Source organism: Telmatherina bonti (assembly GCF_933228915.1).
Source record: "Telmatherina bonti genome assembly, chromosome: 16".
Classification (NCBI taxonomy): Eukaryota; Metazoa; Chordata; class Actinopteri; order Atheriniformes; family Telmatherinidae; genus Telmatherina; species Telmatherina bonti.
The window spans coordinates 10,018,119-10,038,955 of record NC_136614.1 but is presented as its reverse complement, the minus strand read 5'-3'; the positions used below and the strand labels follow the sequence as shown (position 1 = coordinate 10,038,955).

The following is a 20,837-nucleotide window of genomic DNA, read 5'->3' as shown; positions in this document are numbered from 1 at the left end:
GTTGTTCCTCACACCACCAGATGTCCCCAAGCATGCTTAAAACATCACAATATATTATTTAGAATAAAGATAGATATACAACAAGATGCAAATAAAATGGGTAATACCCAGAAAACCATGATTTTATGCTTTTTAATCATGGATTATGATCATCATTAGCTGTATCTGGATGCCAGCCGTGGACGTGTGACGTAGCAGAGGTCTGTTGGTTGACGTTCACCAACATAACGAGTTGTTATGACGAGTTGTCCGGCTGTTTCTGAACGGAAGATTGCAGCTGATCTTTCCTGTCAAATACGAGGTTTTTTGATCCCCTTTAAAGTTAAAAGTCATCTCTAAAGTAACAGCAGTATAATGTAAAGATTGTTAGATTCTCCACAAGTAGTGAGAACTTTGTTCCTTTTCTCAAGGCGGAAAAAACAAGTAAAAAGTCTGGTCAGTCCAGTAACTTCATGTTTCATGTTCTGCAGGAGGCTTTTTGCATGGCAGAGGGGATTACTGCAGGAGTGGGGTTGAAAAACTGAAAAAACAGTCGTGCACAACTTTGTTTCCGTGTCTTTAAATGTCATGTATTTTCATCCCTTCTCACCACCTTGATCCGTGTAAACCACGCCCATCTCAGATGACCAGTCACATCATTCTTATCTGAGCCCCACGCAAGGAACATTGTGCTCATGTGTCGACAACAAGACGTCCCCGATCACCTTTACGTGAACAACATGACGTCATTTTGTTTTATGGCAGCGAGAAGAAAAAAGTTCTGGTTAACTGTGATTCCTGCAGATGAACAGGTGTGTTACATTCATACTGTACGAAACGATCAAACACCAGTAAAGTTAAGCTCCTCCCCCCCAAACCCAAACTCTGCTGGAGGCCCCGTCAGAGCTCAGTACGGCCCTGCAGGGATGATCCGTATTTCTGGACAAACTTCTGCTCAGTGTGTGTGAAGTAACTTTTAATCTTTTTAAGTTGCTTTAAACTCCAGAGAGCAGGACCACCAGGTCCTTTCTGTCCTATTTTGTCTTTTTAACTAGTATGTTGTCTTTATTTCAGTGCTTTTGATGTTGATTTATTTATTTTACCTGTACAGCACTTTGGTTCCTGTGAGGTATGTGAAAGTGCTCCACATATAAAGTTTGATTGATTGATTGTGTTCATGTATCTAGAAATAAACCTGCTGGAAGTGATGCTTTTATGAATTTAGATGCTGTAAGCAGTAAAACAGGCAGATTAGCAGCAGTTCAGACTGATGTTGTGTTTACATGACAGCTGCAGCAGAGAGGTGACTGCTTCCATTGTGTAAAGACGCGTAGAACGGGGCTGACTGAGCTCCGGCACAGGGAGGATATATCGAGCTACAGGACCAATTAACCTCTTATGTCATTCTATTTGCTGCACTTCAATAAATCAATCATGCGGAGAATAAACCCTGCAGCGAGATGATGAAGATAAAACGTCAGCGAGCTGGTTTACAAAGACCTCCTGCTGTCCTCTCAGCGCTTCCTCACCTCCAGTGTTTCATCTGAAGGTTTCAGCAGGATGACATGCAGAGAATCACGTCTAATAACTATATGTCTATGTCCAGTTAGATGAGCTATAATAGTTTAGTTTATCCTAATAAACCTTTTAACCCAGAATGATCTACTTAATTAATTCAATTACTGTAATTTATTCATCTTCATAACCTGCTGAGCGGATCAGGCAGAACGTCGTAGAAAGTGGAAACCAGACACTTCTTCCTCTAACTGTTCCTGGAGTTGTAGGAATGTCCATGCGCTCCAGGGAGATGCGATCCGTCAGTCTGTTTATGGTTTCAGACTTTCAAACCAAACCAAAGCCGTGTAGACCGAACTCTGAAAATATGGAGGTGAATCATAGACTGTATAGAAAAGAGATGGGCGGAGTCTCCGTGACGTCACCCGTAGGTTTCTGAAGAGCTGAATTGAAGCTCGGTGGGCGGTTCCTACCATCACCATCTTGGCAGGGGCATGTGTGTCGTTTCGCCCAGAAAATACAGATATGGGGAAAGAGGTGGAGCTGAGAGGGGGGCTGTGAGCGTCATGGTGGATGATTGACATCTAGCTAACTGAGAGCTTTCTGTAGCAAAGAGCTAACCTAGCTAACCTGGAGACAACAGGAACTAACCAGCTAACGGAGGTAAGCGGGCTAAAGCTAAGTCACGTTGTTAACCGGCTTAAAACCGCGGTTGTTCTACGTTCTTCTGACTTGAAGCGGGAGATCGGGTACCTGTCAATCAAAAGGACACGCCCCAAAATATGCAGAACTTTGAGATTAAATTACTTTTAAACGGGTGAGTTAGAAAAAATTCACTCCCCCCACAGTTGTCATGAAGGTAAACCTGACCTATTAAACCGAAAATGGATTTTTGTACCAGGCTGTAAACATGTTTATTTCTGCTGTAAACATGTTTATTTCTGCTGTGAAGTTGGTCTTTTTAACATGGGAGTCTATGGGGATTTGCTGTGTGTTGCAGCCTCTAGTGGATGAAGGGGGAACTGCAGTTTTATACACTTCCACATCGGCTTCACTTTTAACTTCTGGAGGTTGCCGCTTGGGATGAATTCAAAGTCTGAAACTCTGCAGATAAAATCCAGTGTTGCTTACAGAGCTCTCACACAACATGATGTTTGCAGAAAGTTTGAACTTTTCTAAACTTCTCAACCTTTTTGCAAACATGCAAGCAGCAGTTTGCAGATCTCATTACAACGTTTCAGAAGTTTTATGCAAACCAATGCGGTGGGAGGTGAGAAATGACCTTCTTCTGCTCAATTCTCAGCGAGATCTTTTGCTTTGGAAGTCAGAAAGGAGTTGAAATACTTATTTACAAGTTGAGAAATATTCAACACAGATCGGTTCAGCGTTTCTCTTCCTGTTGCAGACAGAAGTGGATCTGTTCAGGCAGACAGAAGTCTGGACTCCGACTATGTCCCTCAAAGCCTTTTATAGAAATGTGCAGAAATGTCGGTAGATCTGCGCTCCTCCTGCCCTGCAGCTCTCCTCCAGCTGGATCACCTGAGAGCAGAAGGAGGAGAGGGAGGAGAGGGAGTAGAGAGGAGGACTGATGGAGGCGTAGAATGAATGAAGCTGAGTTGCAGGAACTTCCCAACATTCAGATGGAAGGAAGCTGGTTGAGCTGAAAGTTTAATCAGAGCACTTTCAGTCTGACATCTGTTTGTTTTTACTTCTCAGGACTTTGCAGCTTGTATGAAGTTCACAAACGCAAATCACACATATAAAGAGAAACTGATGAATACAAATGAGTAAATGTAAATAAAACAGAGTAAATATTAGGAATAAATTCCTTCGGGGGACAACGATGCCGTGTTGGAAACTGGAAATGTCGACTTGAAAACATTAAAGATGCAACAAAAAGTCTGAAAATATGAGGCAGAAACTGTTCATGTTGCATTTATAAAAGGAAACATTCGTTAAAAAAAAAAAAAAAAAGTTTTTTCACACATTTAAAATACTTTTTCAGGTTTCTTAACTTTATTTCATGTTTTTTAGTTTTAAACTTTCCAAATGTTTTTCCCAGTTAGACATCATGGCAGGATCCAACACCCGCACCTCGACGTAGTCCAGGTCCAGACCAAGCTGTAACCTGCTGTCCCACTTCAGGAGTCTTTATTTGTACATTTTGCTGCTTTATATTGTTTGAATTTTACTGTTTGATTCTTGTCATTTTAACTCATCTCTTTGAAAATGGAGACAAATTGGTTTCAGTTCACATTTTTATCCTTTTTTGTTTGTTTTTTATTCATTCTTATGTCATTTTATCTGTTTGCAAACTAGTGTTGCAAACGACCTGTTCTGTGTGTTTTTATCTGTAAAGTAGAGCCAGACGGTCCGTCCTGTGAGACAGATAAAGGTGGCTAAACATGCGCTTCAGTTTGCAGTAGAAAAGAAATGAACTTAAAATAAGAAGAACAAGATGGAAGAAGGTTTAACAAGCTGTAGAATAATGACACCTACTGCACCGTTCCCACCGCGTGGAAGCTAATTCCCTCCTGGTTCGTGTTCGTCTGTTTTTATTTCCTCAGATCATCTCATTAAGACGCAGAGTTTCATTTCAGCAAACTTAGCGGTGCGAGGTGGGGTTGGAAACCTGAAAAAGAAGCGTTTTTACGGACTGCAGCTAAGTTTCAGTAAACGTTCAGCCGTCTGTGTGTGAAGGCTTTTAAATAAACACACCAGGTCATTTCCTGCATGTTTACGTCCGAGCTGCTGTTTTCTTTCTCCTTTATGATCGCTGATCCATCAGGGAGACGTTCCTCTGAACCTGAACCCGTCCTCAGCTTTTCCTGCCTTAGAAAACGTGTTTCTGCATCGGTGTGTGTGTTTCTTATCCACGGGATAAAAAGCTGCACGCGAATGTTTTAAAGCTCCGACGAACCTGAAGCAGACGTGTAGACAGACTGATGGTCCACACCGCTGCTGAACCACGTCTTAAACGACCAATCATATTAATCCTCAGTCTGTTCGGTTTTCCTTTTGGACATCTTTAATTAAAGCAGAATAAATCATGTTTTAAAGCTGCTTTTTCAGTTGTTTTGGGATTCTTTAAGTCAACATTTTACCTGTGAGAATCTGCTGTTTTCCTTTCATCACCACAGAAACAAAGAAAATCACTTTGCTTGTCACCAAATAATCCTTAAAACTGTTCAGAATAAATAAAGACTGAAGCCAGACATAAATTCATGTTTAGTTCAGAGTTCTCCTGTTTATATTTTATTCTCTCTTTTTCTGGTTTCACTGTTTGCTGCTGATGTCGTCAAATTCCCCCTAAAAAGTAGATCTAAAAAAATCTTTAACAGAGAAAAAAAAGTTGTTTTTTTTTCTTTTAAAATTTAGTGGTTTTAGAATTGAGTGTTATTTAAAAGGAAATAAAACAAAAACATACAAAAAAAAAAAGCTAATAGTGTTGCAAAACCTCATTTGAAGGGGAGGTTTTTTTTAATACATTTAACTAGAAAATCCAACAATATATTTATTAATCCAATGTCCATATTTCTTATCTAAGTATTAGACTGCAGATATAATGACACAATGACCATCCATACAGGGACTCCTTCCTGATAAGAGAATTTAGGTTTTGTTTTTTTTTTTAACACATTTAAGTCATTTTAATCTGAGAAATGTCCGTCATGTTTAATAATGAGCTGAACGAAGCTGGAAGTGTCCCGACGTCACACGCATCAAACTCCAACAATGTTTCACGTTTAACAGTTCGTCTTCGTCTTTCTGTCTTGTTGACTGACTGACTGACTGACCGGATGCAGACTGAATGATGGATCAATAAAAGGAAAATATCTGTGGATTTTGAATGCTAAAAATAATATTTTGCATCCTGCTCAGATGAGCAGCAACTGTGTCGCGTCGCACAACGTTAAACATCATCTTACTTCCCTCTTTTATCTTTTATCTGTTTCTACTGTGCAGTTTGCCTTTTATAGTATCTTCCTCCTGTACAGTTATTTATACTTTTTATATTTTATACTTTTAGTGCTAATTATAACTTACTTTTTAACTTTCTTTCCTTTAACAGACGACCCTGAAACTCTGCACAAGATTTCCCGTCTGCTTGGACTGTCACTTTATGCACAAATACCTCAATAAGAACCTTGAACCGTGATCAGGCCGACCGAGCTGCAGGTTACCGTGGCAACACGTCACAACCAGAGATGTTAACCCCTTAAGCTCCGACTCAAGAAAACACATGAAGAAATTTTCAACTTTTTTTTTACATGAGCCATTACCCTACGAGGTCTCTTTAACATAATGTAGAATAAAAAAAACTTTACAAACTTATCTGAATTTATTTTCTTGTACTTTTCTGCCTCCTGGTATCTGTCAGGGCAGCACCATGGAATTGTAAAAAGATATTTTTTATAGCTTATATTTAAATATGATCTTTTTTTATCAGGGCTGTCAAAATTAAACCAATTGGTGAAATTAGCGCCTTAGATTTCAACACATTAATGCATAAACAACAAGGTTTAAACACATTATGTTAAAAATGTGTTTTTTCCTCTGCAGGGAAGCTGACGTTGAGCAGACAAGTGGCACTCAACCTGTTCCACCAAACGCCAACTTTATCCTCACTATCTGACTGTTTTCACAGCTTATAAAACGGCTGGAGGACGCGCCGTCTGATATGTTACACATCAACCAGTCAGTCGTCGCTTGCAACCACCAGTGTCTGTTATCTGGAGGGCTGTGGATGCAGTAGTTTCAGAATAACTGCATCAGGAACCTGAAGACTTATTAGATTGTGCTCAACAGTATTTTCCCACCAAGTGATGAAAAATATCTCAGAAACTGTGTATCAGATCCGTCACATCGGGCTTTTTAAGGGTTAAGTCGTAAAAACCAACATTAATAATGGATGTAATATCTCTTCTTCGGTGGTCCTGGTAGAAGCGGGATGACGCCTGACGAGGTGGCCGTTATTAGACACAAAGATGCAACCATCCGACCCCATCCATCATCTGTCGTCAACCCTTACGTTTTACACACACACACACACACACACACACACACACACACACACACACACACACACACACACGAGGCCGTTGATGCCTCTCATTAGTCAGTAAACTGTTACCTACTTGTCTCCACCTTCTTTCAGCCTGCATGACTTCATCTCCGCGCATCAGAAGCGAAGCGACGCGGTTCTGGTTGATGTCAGCTCTCCAAACCCAACAGGACAAAAATGAAGTCGTTTTGTGTGTTTTTTTTCCCACAGGAGTGGGTGTACACACACGGGCAGCAGATCCGTCAGCAGCAGCACTGCCTGTCGCTGTCCACCACCTTCCCTGCCTCCCAGGTCCTGCTGCTGCCCTGCAACATGGCGGATGGCAAGCAGGTCTGAGCACGCACACACACACACACACACACACACAAACACACACGGCTCAGGCAGACAGGTGGTGTGTAGCCGCAGGCGAGTCGATCCCGTGTATCAGATAAATTAATCTAAATGTTAATTAATGTAGAGATAAATTTATCTAAAGATGATTGCTTAACACACACACACATCGCAGAGTGGATGCTTTCAACAGGCAGCTTTGAACACTGTTAACACACACACACACACTTTTCGCACTTGTCATTACCTGACCACTGGGCACCTTGACGGCGTCCCAGAAGCCCCTGCAGCAGAGAACAACCTGACAACCAATAAATCACCTGAGAGGAGGAGGGGGGGAGGAAGAGGAGGAGGAAAGAGAGGAAGTGTGGAAAAGCAGAGAAGATTTTCTCATTACGTCTCAGCAACTGCTTGGTGACATGAGAAAATCTTTCTGCTAATCCCTCCCTGATTCTCAGGAGCCGAAACAAACTGAGCGGATATGTGGATCTGGTTGGATCTGGTGATCAGACACGGAAAACGCTGCTTTGTTTCACGCTGGTGATTCACTCTGCTGTTGTTGTTCTGTGTTGTTCAGCTGTGAGTCATCTGTGTGGAAAAACACGGAGAGAACGACGGGAAATGAAAAGTAAAAAGAGATGTGAGCTGGTGGGAGGGTATGAAGACAGAAAGACGGGGAAGAGGGAACAAAAGTTAAATTAGTAGAAAATAAATCGAATAAAAAGTATAAAGTCCAAAGAAATGCATCATATGACGCGTCGCTGTAACACAGAGAGCAATAAGCTGAAGTAAATCCAAACACTGGTTTCTGCTCCGTGGTGACGCTGCAGCGTCTCCTGTGGAAACAAGGTGACAGAAAGTTGAGGCGCAGTCGATGCACCAGCCGGAGGCGCCAATTAGAGAAATGTTCTGCAGTGTCTGAAGAGATGCTGCGAGGTGTGAATCAGGACGGAAATTTATCCTGTTCCATGTTCTCCTGTAGAAACACTAATATTATTTTTTTTATTTATTTATTGTTTGGTTGGTTGTTTGTTGTTATTATTATTATTATTATATTTAATTCAAGAGTTATTTAACCACATAAAACTTTGGATGTTTTAATAAATGAGGAAGACGAGAAGAGCTGCAACAGGGAAGCAAAGAGAAAGAGAAAAAGGATGAATGAAATGAAAGACAGCAGAGTTAAAATGAATGTGACATGAAATGAGGAAGGGAAGAAAAAGAGAAGTTAACAGTATAAAAATTGAAGAAAAAACAAAAAAGAAGTAAAGGAAAGAGGTGAAGGAAATATGAAAAGCTATGCCCACACCTGCTTATTCTCATCAGCCCCCAGCTTGGTGCCGGCACGTTGGGGTTTACCCCGGTGGATGAAAGGGTAGTTTCCCTCCGCCTCCGGGTGGGGGGACGGGTCCTGACTGTTGTCTGTGCTTATGCACCGAACAGCAGTTCAGAGTACCCACCCTTTGAGTCCGAATGGCTGTGTTCCGTGCCTCTATTGCTGAGGCAGCCAGCCGGAGCTGTGGCCGTAAGGTCTTTGGTGCCTATCATGGCGGTAATCCCAGGACTCGCTGGTGGACACCAGCAGTGAGGGATGCCGTCAAGCTGAAGAAGGAGTCCTATCGGTCCTTCTTGGCCTGTGGGACTTCGGAGGCAGCTGATGGGTACCGACAGGCTAAGTGGCAGGCTCTGGGGCTGAAGTTGCTGAGGTGGTCAAAAAGCTCCTTGGCGGCAAGGCCCCGGGGGTGGACGAGATCCGCCTGGAGTTCCTTAAGGCTCTGGATGCTGTGGGGCTGTCCTGGCTGACACGCCTCTGCAGCATTGCGTGGACATTGGCAACAGTGCCGCTGGATTGGCAGACTGGGGTGGTGGTCCCCCTTTTTAAGAAGGGGGACCGGAGGGTGTGTTCCAATTACAGGGGAATCACACTCCTCAGCCTCCCTGGTAAGGTCTATTCAGGGGTCCTGGAGAGGAGGGTCCGCCGGATAGTCGAATCTTGGATTGAGGAGGAGCAGTGTGGTTTTCCTCCTGGTCCCTCTTTGGGGTCCTGGAGGGGGCATGGGAGTTTGCCCAACCAGTCTACATGTGCTTTGTGGACCTGGAGAAGGCATTCGACCGTGTCCCCTGGGGGCTCCTGTGGGGGGTACTCCGGGAGTATGGGGTACCGGACCCCCTTGTGCGAGCTGTCCGGTCCCTGTACGACAGGTGTCAGAGCCTGGTTCGCATTCCCTGCTTTTTGCAGATGACGTGGTCCTGTTGGCATCATCTGGTTGTGATCTCCAGCTATCACTTGAGCAATTCGCAAAGTGACTGCAATGAGAATCAGCACCTCCAAATCTGAGACCATGGTCCTCAGCCGGAATAGGGTGGATTGCCCTCTCCGGGTCGGGAGTGAGGTCCTGCCTCAAGTGGAGGAGTTTAAATATCTCGGGGTCTTGTTCACGAGTGAGGGAAGGATGGAGCGTGAGATCGACAGACGGATCGGTGCGGCGTCTGCAGTAATGTGGGCTCTGCGCCGGTCTGTCGTGGTGAAGAAGGAGCTGAGCCAGAAGGCGAAGCTCTCGATTTACCAGTCAATCTATGTTCCTACCCTCACCTATGGTCATGAGCTGTGGGTCGTGACCGAAAGAACGAGATCTCGTATACAGGCGGCCGAAATGAGTTTCCTCCGCAGGGTGGCCGGGCTCTCCCTTAGAGATAGGGTGAGGTGTTCGGTCATCTGGGAGGAGATCAGAGTAGAGCCGCTGCTCCTCCGCATCGAGAGGAACCAGTTGAGGTGGCTCGGGCATCTGGTCAGGATGCCTCCTGGACCTCCCTGGTGAGGTGTTCCAGGCACGTCCCTCTGGGAGGAGACCCCGGGGAAGATCCAGGACACGCTGGAGGGATTATATCTCTCGGCTGACCTGGGAACGCCTTGGGATCCCCCCCGCAGAGTTGGCAAATGTGGCTGGGGAGAGGGAAGTCTGGGCTTCCCTGCTTAGGCTGCTGCCCCCGCGACCCGACTCCGGATAAGCGGCATGAAGACGAGAAGAGACAAAATGATAAAAAAGAAGAAATGAGTGAAAAAGGAAAGAAACAGAAGGAGATTTTGGGAAGAGGAGAAAAGATGTGATGAATAAAGGAGAGGAAATAAAGATCGCTTCATCTTCTGATGTATGAATTATTAAAAACAGCAGCGCGGTCTCCTCACATACGATATTTTACGTCGATGCTCCACTCTGTTTTCACTGTTTCGCCAAGGCGGAGGTCGTGTTTGTCTGCCCGTCTGTCAGATAGTGTAGCTCAAAGTTATGGATGGATATAAATAAATCATTCAGGAAGTCTCAGAGATGGAGTGAGGAACTAGGGATTGGAGTTTGAGGGTGATCCAGATCACCGTCTGAATCCAGGAGCTTCCTGGTCACAGAAAACCCACAATCACTGGCAAAAAACTTGCAAGATGTGCTTGACTTTATGTGCTAACGGCAAACACAGCTTGATGCTATTCTAAACATGAATTTCTTCAATAACTTAGACTTTTAAAGCCATTTGCTCCATCTTGGTGTTGAACTGTCTGGATATAGTTGCTTTACGCAACGTACACAGCAACGTTCTGGTGTGTCTGTGTTTTCTCGCTGCAAAATATCCAGTACCGTAGGTCACCACAAGGGGGCAGTACATCACACACAGGACTCTGAAGAGTGAAAAGGTCAATCTGCCGGTCACATTTTATTTTGGTGAGTTTTCCGTAAACAACAGTTTATCCGTTTGTTGCTCAGCGTTACGACAGGAATGTTTGTTGCCGTGAAATGTGAAGGAAAAACCGTAAAGATGCTGCGAGTTGCGAATAATGTCGAAGAGGCGTTCCTCAAAACTATCCACCATCCTGTTTTCTTATGAACTCATGTTCATGCTCTTGTTCACATGAGCGCCTCTATTGGCTGAGTCAATAATTCAACTGGCACATGTGACACGAAACCTCGTGTCAATGTGAACGGCCAACATGCCCAACCAACGCTACGACGCGTGGCAGCTATGACACGTATGATGATGCGTTGTCAACAACAAATATAGGGCAGGATCTGTTTCCAGGGTCAGGGACTATAAATAAGACGCAGCATCTGTCCAGATGATGGAAATAGAGGTAATAAATAAAACATTCATACAGTGCTGTCTACTATATACAGAGCTGTTTACCAATGAAGGCAGTCCTCGGTTTACGAACGAGTTCCGTTACTACGCCATAGCGTTCTGCGTAAGTCGGATTTTTACCCTTAAATACTCCTAAAAACTTACCCTAAATACTCCCTTAATCAGTTAATACATGTATTATACAACATATTAATGGGAAAACAGTACAGGCAATTAAAATAGACGTTAGAAATAAAATAAAATAAATATGCACACACTGAGGCGTCGTCTCATCCGCCGTGCCACCCTTCAAAGATCTTATATGGAACTTCGTAACTTCAAAACTTGCTCTATGTTTTTTTTTTATTTACATTTATTTATTGAGAGTCGTAAAGTCGAAACGATATAAGTCAAGAATCACGTAACCCCAGGACCACATATGTATAGATAATCGGTATCTGTATATCTGTATATATACAGATATACACTATATACAGTATAGCTCTGTTTTTCATACGAGGGTTCATGTACCTGTTGTGGAACCCGGAGACACTTCAGGGATACTTGAGTAAATAAGATTAACAAAGTTTCCATATAAAAATTTTGAATTATCCTGGAATATAAAAAAATTATATAGTTTATAAGCTAACATACACAAGCAGCATTCAGTTTAATTTATCTGAATACTGATACATTATTTACAAACATCCATCTGCAGGGAGGAACCACAAGAACCACATCTGTAATGTGGACAAGGTTTGTAGTGAATTTAGCAGTTAGAGTTTAGTTTTTTAGATATAAATCAGTCCCTGATGACCTTGTGTTGTTTACCTCCATTTCCATGCAGAAACATCAGCACTGGTTTGGGGATACTGGGCCAAAAAATATTCCACAGGGTGTAAAATGTTGACAAAAAGTGTAAGAACCATTGCAGTAGATCAGGGGTGTCCAAAGTCGGTCCTCGAGGGCCGCTGTCCTGCAGGTTTCCCATGTATTCCTGTTCCAACACATCTAGCTTCCACTAAATGGATCAAACAGCCAATGACGTGCACAACTGATTAAGCTCTACTACTAATTAATTTGAATCAGGTGTGTCTGAGCAGGGATACATAGAAAACCTGCAGGATTCTGGCCCTCGAGGACCGGAGCTGGACACCTCTGCAGTAGATTATTTCAGTGTATATATGCTATGTTCAGTGTTTGGCAGTGAAGTGGATGACTCATTAATGTCCAGTGAAGTGGTTCATTTGCAAATATCCCATCCTCAGCCATGCGTGTGCTGGAAAACAGCCGTGTCCACTGTGGTGGTCACCGTGTGGAAGGGTGGAAACATATAATGAGGAAGGTAAAAGAAAAGTAAAGGAAACAGATGATAACATGAAGATGAAGAGGCAGAAATTAGGTTTTTCCTATTCAACACACACACACATCACATGCACACTCTCGTGCACTGCTCACACAGGCTGAGAGTTACATTCTTCCTGCATTAAAAGACCAAACTTGTCACAAACACCAGCATCTGCGAACACTGTGTGTATTTGTGTGTTTGTTGTCACAGTCGCTGAAGCGCATCTCTGTCATGTAACTAAACCCTGTAAACCCTTGTACCAACACACACACACACACACACACACACACACACACACACACACACGGTGCTGCTGCATGTCCCGGGTGAGTGTGTGTGTTTGCGTGCAGGCAGGAAGTAGAGCGATGATGGCTAATTATAACCAAAACCAGCAGAGAAACAGCCCAGAGCTGACAGGTAAAGAGACACAGCGAGGAGGAGGAGGAGGAAGAGGCACATGGGGGTTCAACTGAAGGCAGAAATAAGAAAGAAATCCTCCAAAATGCAGAGAAACCAGTGGAAAAGCAACTAAACCACATCAGAGAGAAAAATGAAGGTGATTGGTTAAACCCGACTCATCATGAGCTGCTTCAGTTTGCAGGAACAGATCGAGTCGCCGCGAGACTTTACGTCGACTTTCAATTCTATTTATTTTTAGTTTTTACTACGTTGTTTGTTTTGCATCCAGACCAGAGGTTCCTCGATGACCCTTCCATGCAAACACTAAAACCCCCTGTGTCCCCCCTGCTGAAGCCATGCTTGTTGTAGTGAGATTAGCTACATTTGCGTTTACATCATGTTTTTTCATTCAGAAATCATCATTTGGAGTAAAATTATTCCAAATTGATGGTTTTCTCCAATGAGTTGACATGAAAACAATAATTCTAAATGGAGGTTTTATCTCCTCTTTTATTTCCAAATAAAAGTTAGTTCCAATTTAAACCGAAGAAAAATGTAAACACCTAGTTCTGACTTTAAAAGTTTATTCGGAATTAAACCTAATTCCGAAGTAAGTGGCTGGTTTATTCACATTTTAACTGTTTATTTCCTCTGTCAACATTAGCTTCACTTTAAGTTAATTCCGATCATCCTGCGCGTGGTCGTTACCTTGTCATGCCCCGATGACGCATATATTCTGCGCGTTGTTTTGCCTCCATTCTTTGGTGGTCTAATTTCTTTCTCAGTTTCTGCAAAAAGTAGCATGCTCAAGGCTGGTACTTCAAAATTATGATCAAAATAACAACAAAACTCTTATTCTGTAGTTTTCCGTGTTCCGAGTGAAAATACAACAAGCAGGAAGCGAACTTTGTTTATTTGCAGTAGATGGCAATACGTCCCGTCCACCTCCTGTCCAATCAGAACCCTTCCCAACCCATCGATCTAAAGCAGAATTAAGTAAGGATGAGCTTTCACGTAAACCTCCCTTCAGAATTATTGTTTCCATGTACACTCATCGGAGAATACCGTCAATTTGGAATTATTCTATTCCAAATTTTGATTTCTGAATTAAAAAACATTATGTAAACGCACCCATTTTACCATAAATAATGCGTTTTAGCTGATGGCGCAAAAGTTAAATGAATGACATTCAGCCTTACTTTGAAAAAAGGCTGAGACTATGGGGACAAATGATTAGTCACAACAGCTCTTAGTGTTTAAAACCTTGAGGACCCTCATTGCTTTTTGGGGGACCTACGTTGTGTTTGCGGACCCCAGGTTGGGAACCACCAAACTAGACTAAGTAAATAAAACAGCTGATGGCCAAAGAAAGCCTGAAACTGCTGGAGACCACTTTGACAGACTTCTACAAATTCTGGCTTGATGGAAGTAAAACTCAACGAAACAAGGTTTATTTTTAGTTTTTCCGTTTCCATCAAGCCGTTTGTGGTCGTACAGAAACGTTCCTCGCTTGCAGGTCTGGATGCTGCTTTCCGCTCCAGATGGAGTCCGAAAGGAAAATCCCAAACCAGCAAAACGACTCGGAAGAAAGCCAAGAAGCAGCCATGAAATTTTTATACCAACAAAATCCTCACAGGAAGGGTTTTCAGGTCTGTGTTCACCCCGCAATGACCCCAGAGCATGATGGGATACGCTCTTACCCCCCCCCCAGTCACCATGAAACGGATGATCTTTAATGTATTTATGACAGTCAGAAGAGAGATGCATCGCTGCTCATTTTGGGAGTCGGTGGTGCTGCAGCAGTCAGTAATGAGGTGAATACTAATTGATTTACTTTTAATTATCCCTCCCTCTTTTTTTTTTTTGCAATTAAAAAGCTCTGCGTCCCGTCATCCTGACAACGCTGCCGCAGAACCAGTGTGTAATTTTACAGAACAAAGCCTGCGTGTTTTTGTCACAAAGCCTCGTGAGATTGAGATATACAAGAACGACTCGCTTCAGAGGCTCCACAGATGCAAAATCAACAAACACACGCTTCCTCACATTACTGCAGAAAGAGATGCATCGTTTTTATTTCGTCATTTAATGCTCACTTTTTCTTTCCTCTATCGTTCAATCTGTTCTTCTGTCTGATTGGGTTTCAGACCCGCTGCCAGATAAAAGCCTCTTTCCATGTCTGATCGTATCTCATGCTCCTTTCCCTGCTGACGAATCCAGCTATGAATAATGCACACACACAAACACACGCTCTGTTGTCTGCTCAGGCCTTCAGAGGGCAAAACTCTGACTTATAATCATTTCATGAAGACTGAACTCAAACCTCATCGTCGACGTTTAACTCAAGCGTAACCTGATGCGAAACTACGACATGTTGGGACTGTTTGTCCCGAAGAGGATCCGTCCCCGTAATGTTGCTGTGTAGACAGATTCCTGTCCCCTCAACGCGCGTAATACCTGGACCACACACACACACACACACACACACACACACTTTCAGAAAGTGGAAAAGCCACATTAACGTATAGCTTAGAGGACGACTCCATCTAGTGGTCGTTTAGTGAAATTACAATATATTGTTATTATTAAGCTAAAACAGGGGAGTCCAAAGTGGGTCCTCCAGGACCGCTGTCCAGCAGGTTTCATATGTATCCCTGCTCCAACACACCTTCCACACACTGAAGGGATCCATCAGCTGCACAGTGACTGATTAATATGAGTTAGGTGTGTTGGAGCAGGGATGCATGGAAAACCTGCAGGATTGTGGCCCTGGAGGACCGGCTCATAACCTTGTTAGAACGTAAGATGCTACATTATGTTATTATGCAAAAGTAAATGGTAAATGGACTTGTACTTCTATAGCGCTTTTCTAGTCATACAGACCACTCAAAGCGCTTTACACTACTTGTCACATTCACCCATTCACACACACACTCATTCTACACACTCATACCCCGATAGGCACATCGGGGGGCAGTTTGGGGTTCAGTGTCTTGCCCCAGGACACTTCGGCATTTCAGGGGAAGCCTGGAATTGATCCCTCAACTTACCCGTTGAAGGACAACTGCTCTTCCTCCAGGTATAAACCTGCTATAAAAATATTCTCTGCACAGCACGGTGAGGAAACAGTGTTCAGACCGACTTTTTCAGGTCAAAACACGCTCAACAAAAGTTCATAACTTCTGTTTCCAGGGTCTCGCTATATTCCAGCTTCCCACAGTGGGGGTCGGGAGATCATTTCAGGGGACTGGCAGATGAAAACATAGCCGGCATTTATTATATAAATTTGGAATTTTTACTGTATCGGTGGTGTCAAAATTAAACCATTAACACCGAGATAAATATGATTTAATGTGTTCATATTTTAACTCAATAACTCAAAACAACAAATTAAAAATCTAAATTTTGGTAATTTCTCTTGGAGAGAAGCTGATTTGGGGCGTTTAGATGTTTGTTCCAGCAGTAAAGCACCAAAAACCACTTTATCCTGCTGATGAAGACTCTGACAGTTTTCCAGCCTGACATGTAGACGTTGCTGTAGGACGACCAGCTGATGGATAACATAATGAATCACACACTCGTTGCTTGGTGGTGTGTATCGTGAACACCATCAGACGGTACCTTGTGACGATATGCTTTCATCCCGATTCAAATCCGATTTTTTGGGTGCTGATTTGATATAAATTTTGATTCTCACGATTCTTCAATACTGCTGATTTTTGGAGACTAAAAACAACAAAATAATGTACTAAATATTTTTTTTTGTTTGTCATTTTTCTTGATTTTAATCAGGAAAAAACAACTCAGTAGCCAGACCATCATTCTGCTGATATGATGCCCAAAAATACAAGTAAAAAGATCAATAAAACAATAAAAATGACCAAAAAAAATTATAATGGGTTATTTTTTATTGATTTGAAAAAAATAAATCGACATTTTCACAAAAAAATAAATATTTTAAAATTGTGAAGCAGAAAATCCCAATTTTCGATTTTTTTTTTTTTTTTTTTTTTTTTTTTTACTCGATTTCAGATCCCTGGTGTGTTCTGGTCTAAATCCGCTGCTGATGGTGACCAAAGTCTCGTTCTTCCTGCAGGAAAAGCTGATTTAACCTATTAGTGAATGTTTCTTTCATTTCAACATGTGTTGTAAGTCGGTGCATTTCAGGGAAGATATAAACAGATGCATCATGTGGAACATCTCCATGTAAAGTCCAAGTTCTCACTGCTTTATGAAGCAGACGGGTGGGAGGGGATTCATTTGACCGAACGTTTCCGTCTTCAGGGATTTAAACTGTTAGGACCCCCCTTGATCCGCCAGGTCCGTTGACTGGAATAAGATCAGAAACAGAATAAAGTTTAACACACAAACTTAATGAGAAACCAAAGATTACAAATCGCAGAAATGGAAACCCTAACCCTCAGCAGAACCAAGCTAGTGAGATTCTGAAGATATTTTCTATTTCCCTCTTTTTTACGCCCCTCAGAACAGCTCATTATTTTCTGCTATCAGTTCTCATACCTCACACACACACACACACACACACACTTCCCCTAGTTACTCCTAACTCTTTGTTCTGTATCCACCAGCTGTAAGATACGTGTCACCGCGACACACACTCCTAACTACCTGCACTCTTCAGTTTTTCTACCAGGCTCGTATGAGTAAATGAAGAACTATATGACGGAATAAACTGTATTTTGATTAGATATTTCCAACATCTAATCTCAGTTCCGCTCGTTTTCAGTCAAATGCTGCAAGATTTATCCATGAGTCTTTATTTTCCCTGCAGATTTAATCTATTATTCATATTGATGAACTGATTCAAATCACCGGTTTGAGGCTGTTTTAGTCCTTCAGCTTGTGTGCTAAAGTGGTTAAAGTCTCTTTTGACTCGTATTTCTTCCGTTTTCCTGCAGCGATGGCAGAAGTCCGGGACTCACTTGGAGCACCTCGTCTCTCGGTTCTGTCTGGACTCGGAGATGGCTCTGGACGGGATGGACTCGTCCCGGATGCTGGTCATCAGCCCCTGCGAACTCAGCGCCTACACACAGAGATGGGAAGTCCCTTTTTCGTGACCCTGCGACCTTTCACCTCCACGTCCGCTCTTCACCTCCGAGCTGGGCAGGAACCGCCGCTCGCACAGGCTGGAGATGTTTTAGCAGTCGAGTCACATCATGGCGCCGAGGGAAAGTGGTTTTTACCAGACGTCTGGGTTAAGAGTGAACAGGAACGCAGAATGTCTTCAGGTTTGATGGACGGCGGCAGGAAGATGTGCTGGAGGAAGTTTGGTTGAGACTGAAACCAAGTGCACCTTAAAACCCTAAAATGTCGAAGTTGGAAGAAAACTTTGAGGAGAACAAAGAAGCGGACAACGTGTCCTGAAACTTTTCACAATAAAAGCTTCTGCTTTCGAAGCTGATCAACAATCGGATCGTTTAAACGGAGCACAAGTCGCGTTTCCAGCCTGCTTGGTTAGAAATCTGTTGTTCTTTGACAGCAATAGAAACTCTCAAACGGGATCTTTACCGAGACAATTGGCACAAAGCACAAAATCCAAATTCCCAAGCTGATTAACTTCAAGATCGAGTGTGTAATAAAATGAAAGCAAAATGATTTTCAAACCATTTAAAACCAAGAAACTTCACATTTATTCTTTTCTTTCTGGTTTTTAAATAAAAATGTGTAATTAATTTGAAATTGATGCCAGAAAAGAACATTGTTTAGAAAAATTAAAACACTTAATGAAAGAGTCTAAATAAGTAGTCGTCATGGCAACTGTTCCACTGTTATACCCGACATCCCAAACGTAGGTGTGGCCAGCTGCTAGCTCGCCAGCTAACAGCTAATAACTCTACGGGGTGGACACAACAAAGTCAGATATGTCGATCCATCTTTCATCTGCAGCGACAGTCATGTGCAAAGGATTGTGGGAAATGTGACATCACCAGGAGAACATCTGTGAAGTTTCACCAAAGAACTTGTTGTGTTAAAGGATCCTTGGCTTCAGAACAGTTGTCAGATTTTAGGACACAGCGTCCGAGTAGCTTAACTCACATGGAGTCTGTTGGCGTTTGGGAACCAATGAAACCTACTGCTGTTGTTCCTACGGTGAAATGTTTTATCTGTCCTTTTTACTGCTCATTTTCCTCCAAGTATTATTCTATTTAATACTGCACAGCTTAAGTTAAATCTTCCTGAAATACAACTAAAACATTCATGTCAGTCGTTAATCTGTTTTTCAGACAAATCATATGAATTATTTTTGGTGTTGTTACTCAACAGCTATTTTTTTTGTGAAAACATCAATAAAATAAACATTAAGGCAGCAGGACAGTGAATAAAGAGCTGGGAAGAAGGCAAAGAAAGACAGATTTATATAATAATGTTGTTCTGGAAGATTCTCCAGTCAGTACATTTAATAGAGACGGGTAAGGGTGTCAGGATTGGTTATAAAAGGAACATCCATTAAAGTCTTTACGAAGATGAACGAGTTGTAGTTTACTGCTTAGTGCCAAACTCAAAACAGTGAACTAAAATGAGTTTTTTATCATAACTTCCTCTTCTTCTCATTTCATCAAATTCAAATTAACCTTTTTTCTGACACTCTGTAAAGTTTTTCAACCAGTTTCCTTTTAAAATAGCGAGTTTCAGTCCAGCACCATAAGATTAGCTTCCTGGTGAAGAATGAAAAAGAAAAAACAGGAGAAAAATAAGACCGAGGAGGCAAACAAATCCTGGACCAGATCCAGCCTGAGCCACAGCACAGGTACTGAAAACTGACACATCTTTTAAGCCAAAGAAGCAGCCGACGAACTGAAAAAGGCTTCAGATTGACAAGGACGTGAGGAGGAATGTGTGAAAACTGAGCAGGATGATGCAATGCTTCATGTTTGTTGTTCTGGTGGACAATGCGACTTCTTCGTTCTCCCTTAGGTACGTAAATAGGAACCTCGGTTTCAAACGTTATATGTCGTTGAGTCAGCTAATCCACTAGTAGGCAGTGTCAAGTTCGGACTTAAGTTCCATGTTTTGGTAATAAACCATTTTAAAGTACTTTTAAAGTACACTTTAAAGTTTAAAAACACCAGAAGAAGAATAAAATCATAAAGTTATTTGTTGTTCATAACTTTTTCTGCTACTTCTTCATGTGCTTTTTGTTTGCTAGTCCTGCGTCTTCTTGTTTTCTTCTTCTTCTCTGGTTTGTTCGCTTCGTTGGTTGTGTGCCAGCTGTAAAACTCAACACCTCCCCCTGAGATTTCTGGTGAAAATGGACTAAATTAGGCGCAGAACCGATGGAAGAGACGGAGAAAACTGTCTGTCCATCTTCTTCTGTTAGCATGAATGGGCCTTAAGTGGTGTTCATAGACTGTATATAAAAGATGGACGGAGCCTCCGTGACGTCATCCGTAACTTTGAGAAGAGCTGAGTTGAAGCTCATTGAGCGGTTCCTACCATCGCCATCTTGGCAGCATCATGTGTGCCATCTCGCCCGGAAAATACAAATATGGGCAAAGAATTAGAGCTGAGAGGGGGACTGTGAGCATGTTGTGATTGTTTGTCATCTAGCAATCTCCAACCTGCCTGTAGCTAAGAGCTAACCGAGCTAACCCGGCGCTAACAGGAGCTAACCAGCTAACGGATGTAAATGGGCTAGAGCTAAGTCAAGTTAAGCGGCTAAAAACTTTGGTTGTTCTACGCTCCTCCTTCTTAAGTCGGGGTATTGGATGCATCAAGTGGAATATTAGTTGGTACATGTTCCTGGGGACTATTTTGTATGTGACTCCTCCCCGGGCTAGCGCAGTCTGCAGCAATACACTTGAGCCTGTTGTTTAATAAAGTTACAACTAAGCAGCTGCAGTATCAGCCTTTCTGTTAAGGATGGACTTAAGCGAACATAAACAGAGGGTAACATTGGATACCTGTCAATCAAAAGGACACAACCCTAAATATGCCAAATTTTGATATAAAAATACTTTGAAATGGAGCAGTTAAAAATAAATCAACTTTTCCATAGTAATCATGAAGGTAAACCTGACCTATTAAACCCAAAATTGTTTTTGTACCAGGCTGCAAACATGATTATTTATGCTG

At 42.4% G+C, this 20,837-nt stretch overlaps 1 protein-coding gene across 1 annotated transcript in view; it reads left to right on the top strand.

Moving 5' to 3' along the window:
• The window catches only part of galnt14 (UDP-N-acetyl-alpha-D-galactosamine:polypeptide N-acetylgalactosaminyltransferase 14 (GalNAc-T14)), a gene marked incomplete at both ends in the record, with an annotated part of 285,968 nt that extends 268,147 nt beyond the window's left edge, over window positions 1–17,821 (top strand). Inside the window, 2 exons of the mRNA XM_079255488.1 lie at window positions 6,770–6,889; window positions 17,663–17,821. Of these exons, the coding sequence (XP_079111614.1) occupies window positions 6,770–6,889; window positions 17,663–17,821 (279 nt within the window). The remainder of the gene's footprint in view (window positions 1–6,769; window positions 6,890–17,662) is intronic.
• Between the last annotated feature and the right edge of the window lie 3,016 nt (window positions 17,822–20,837).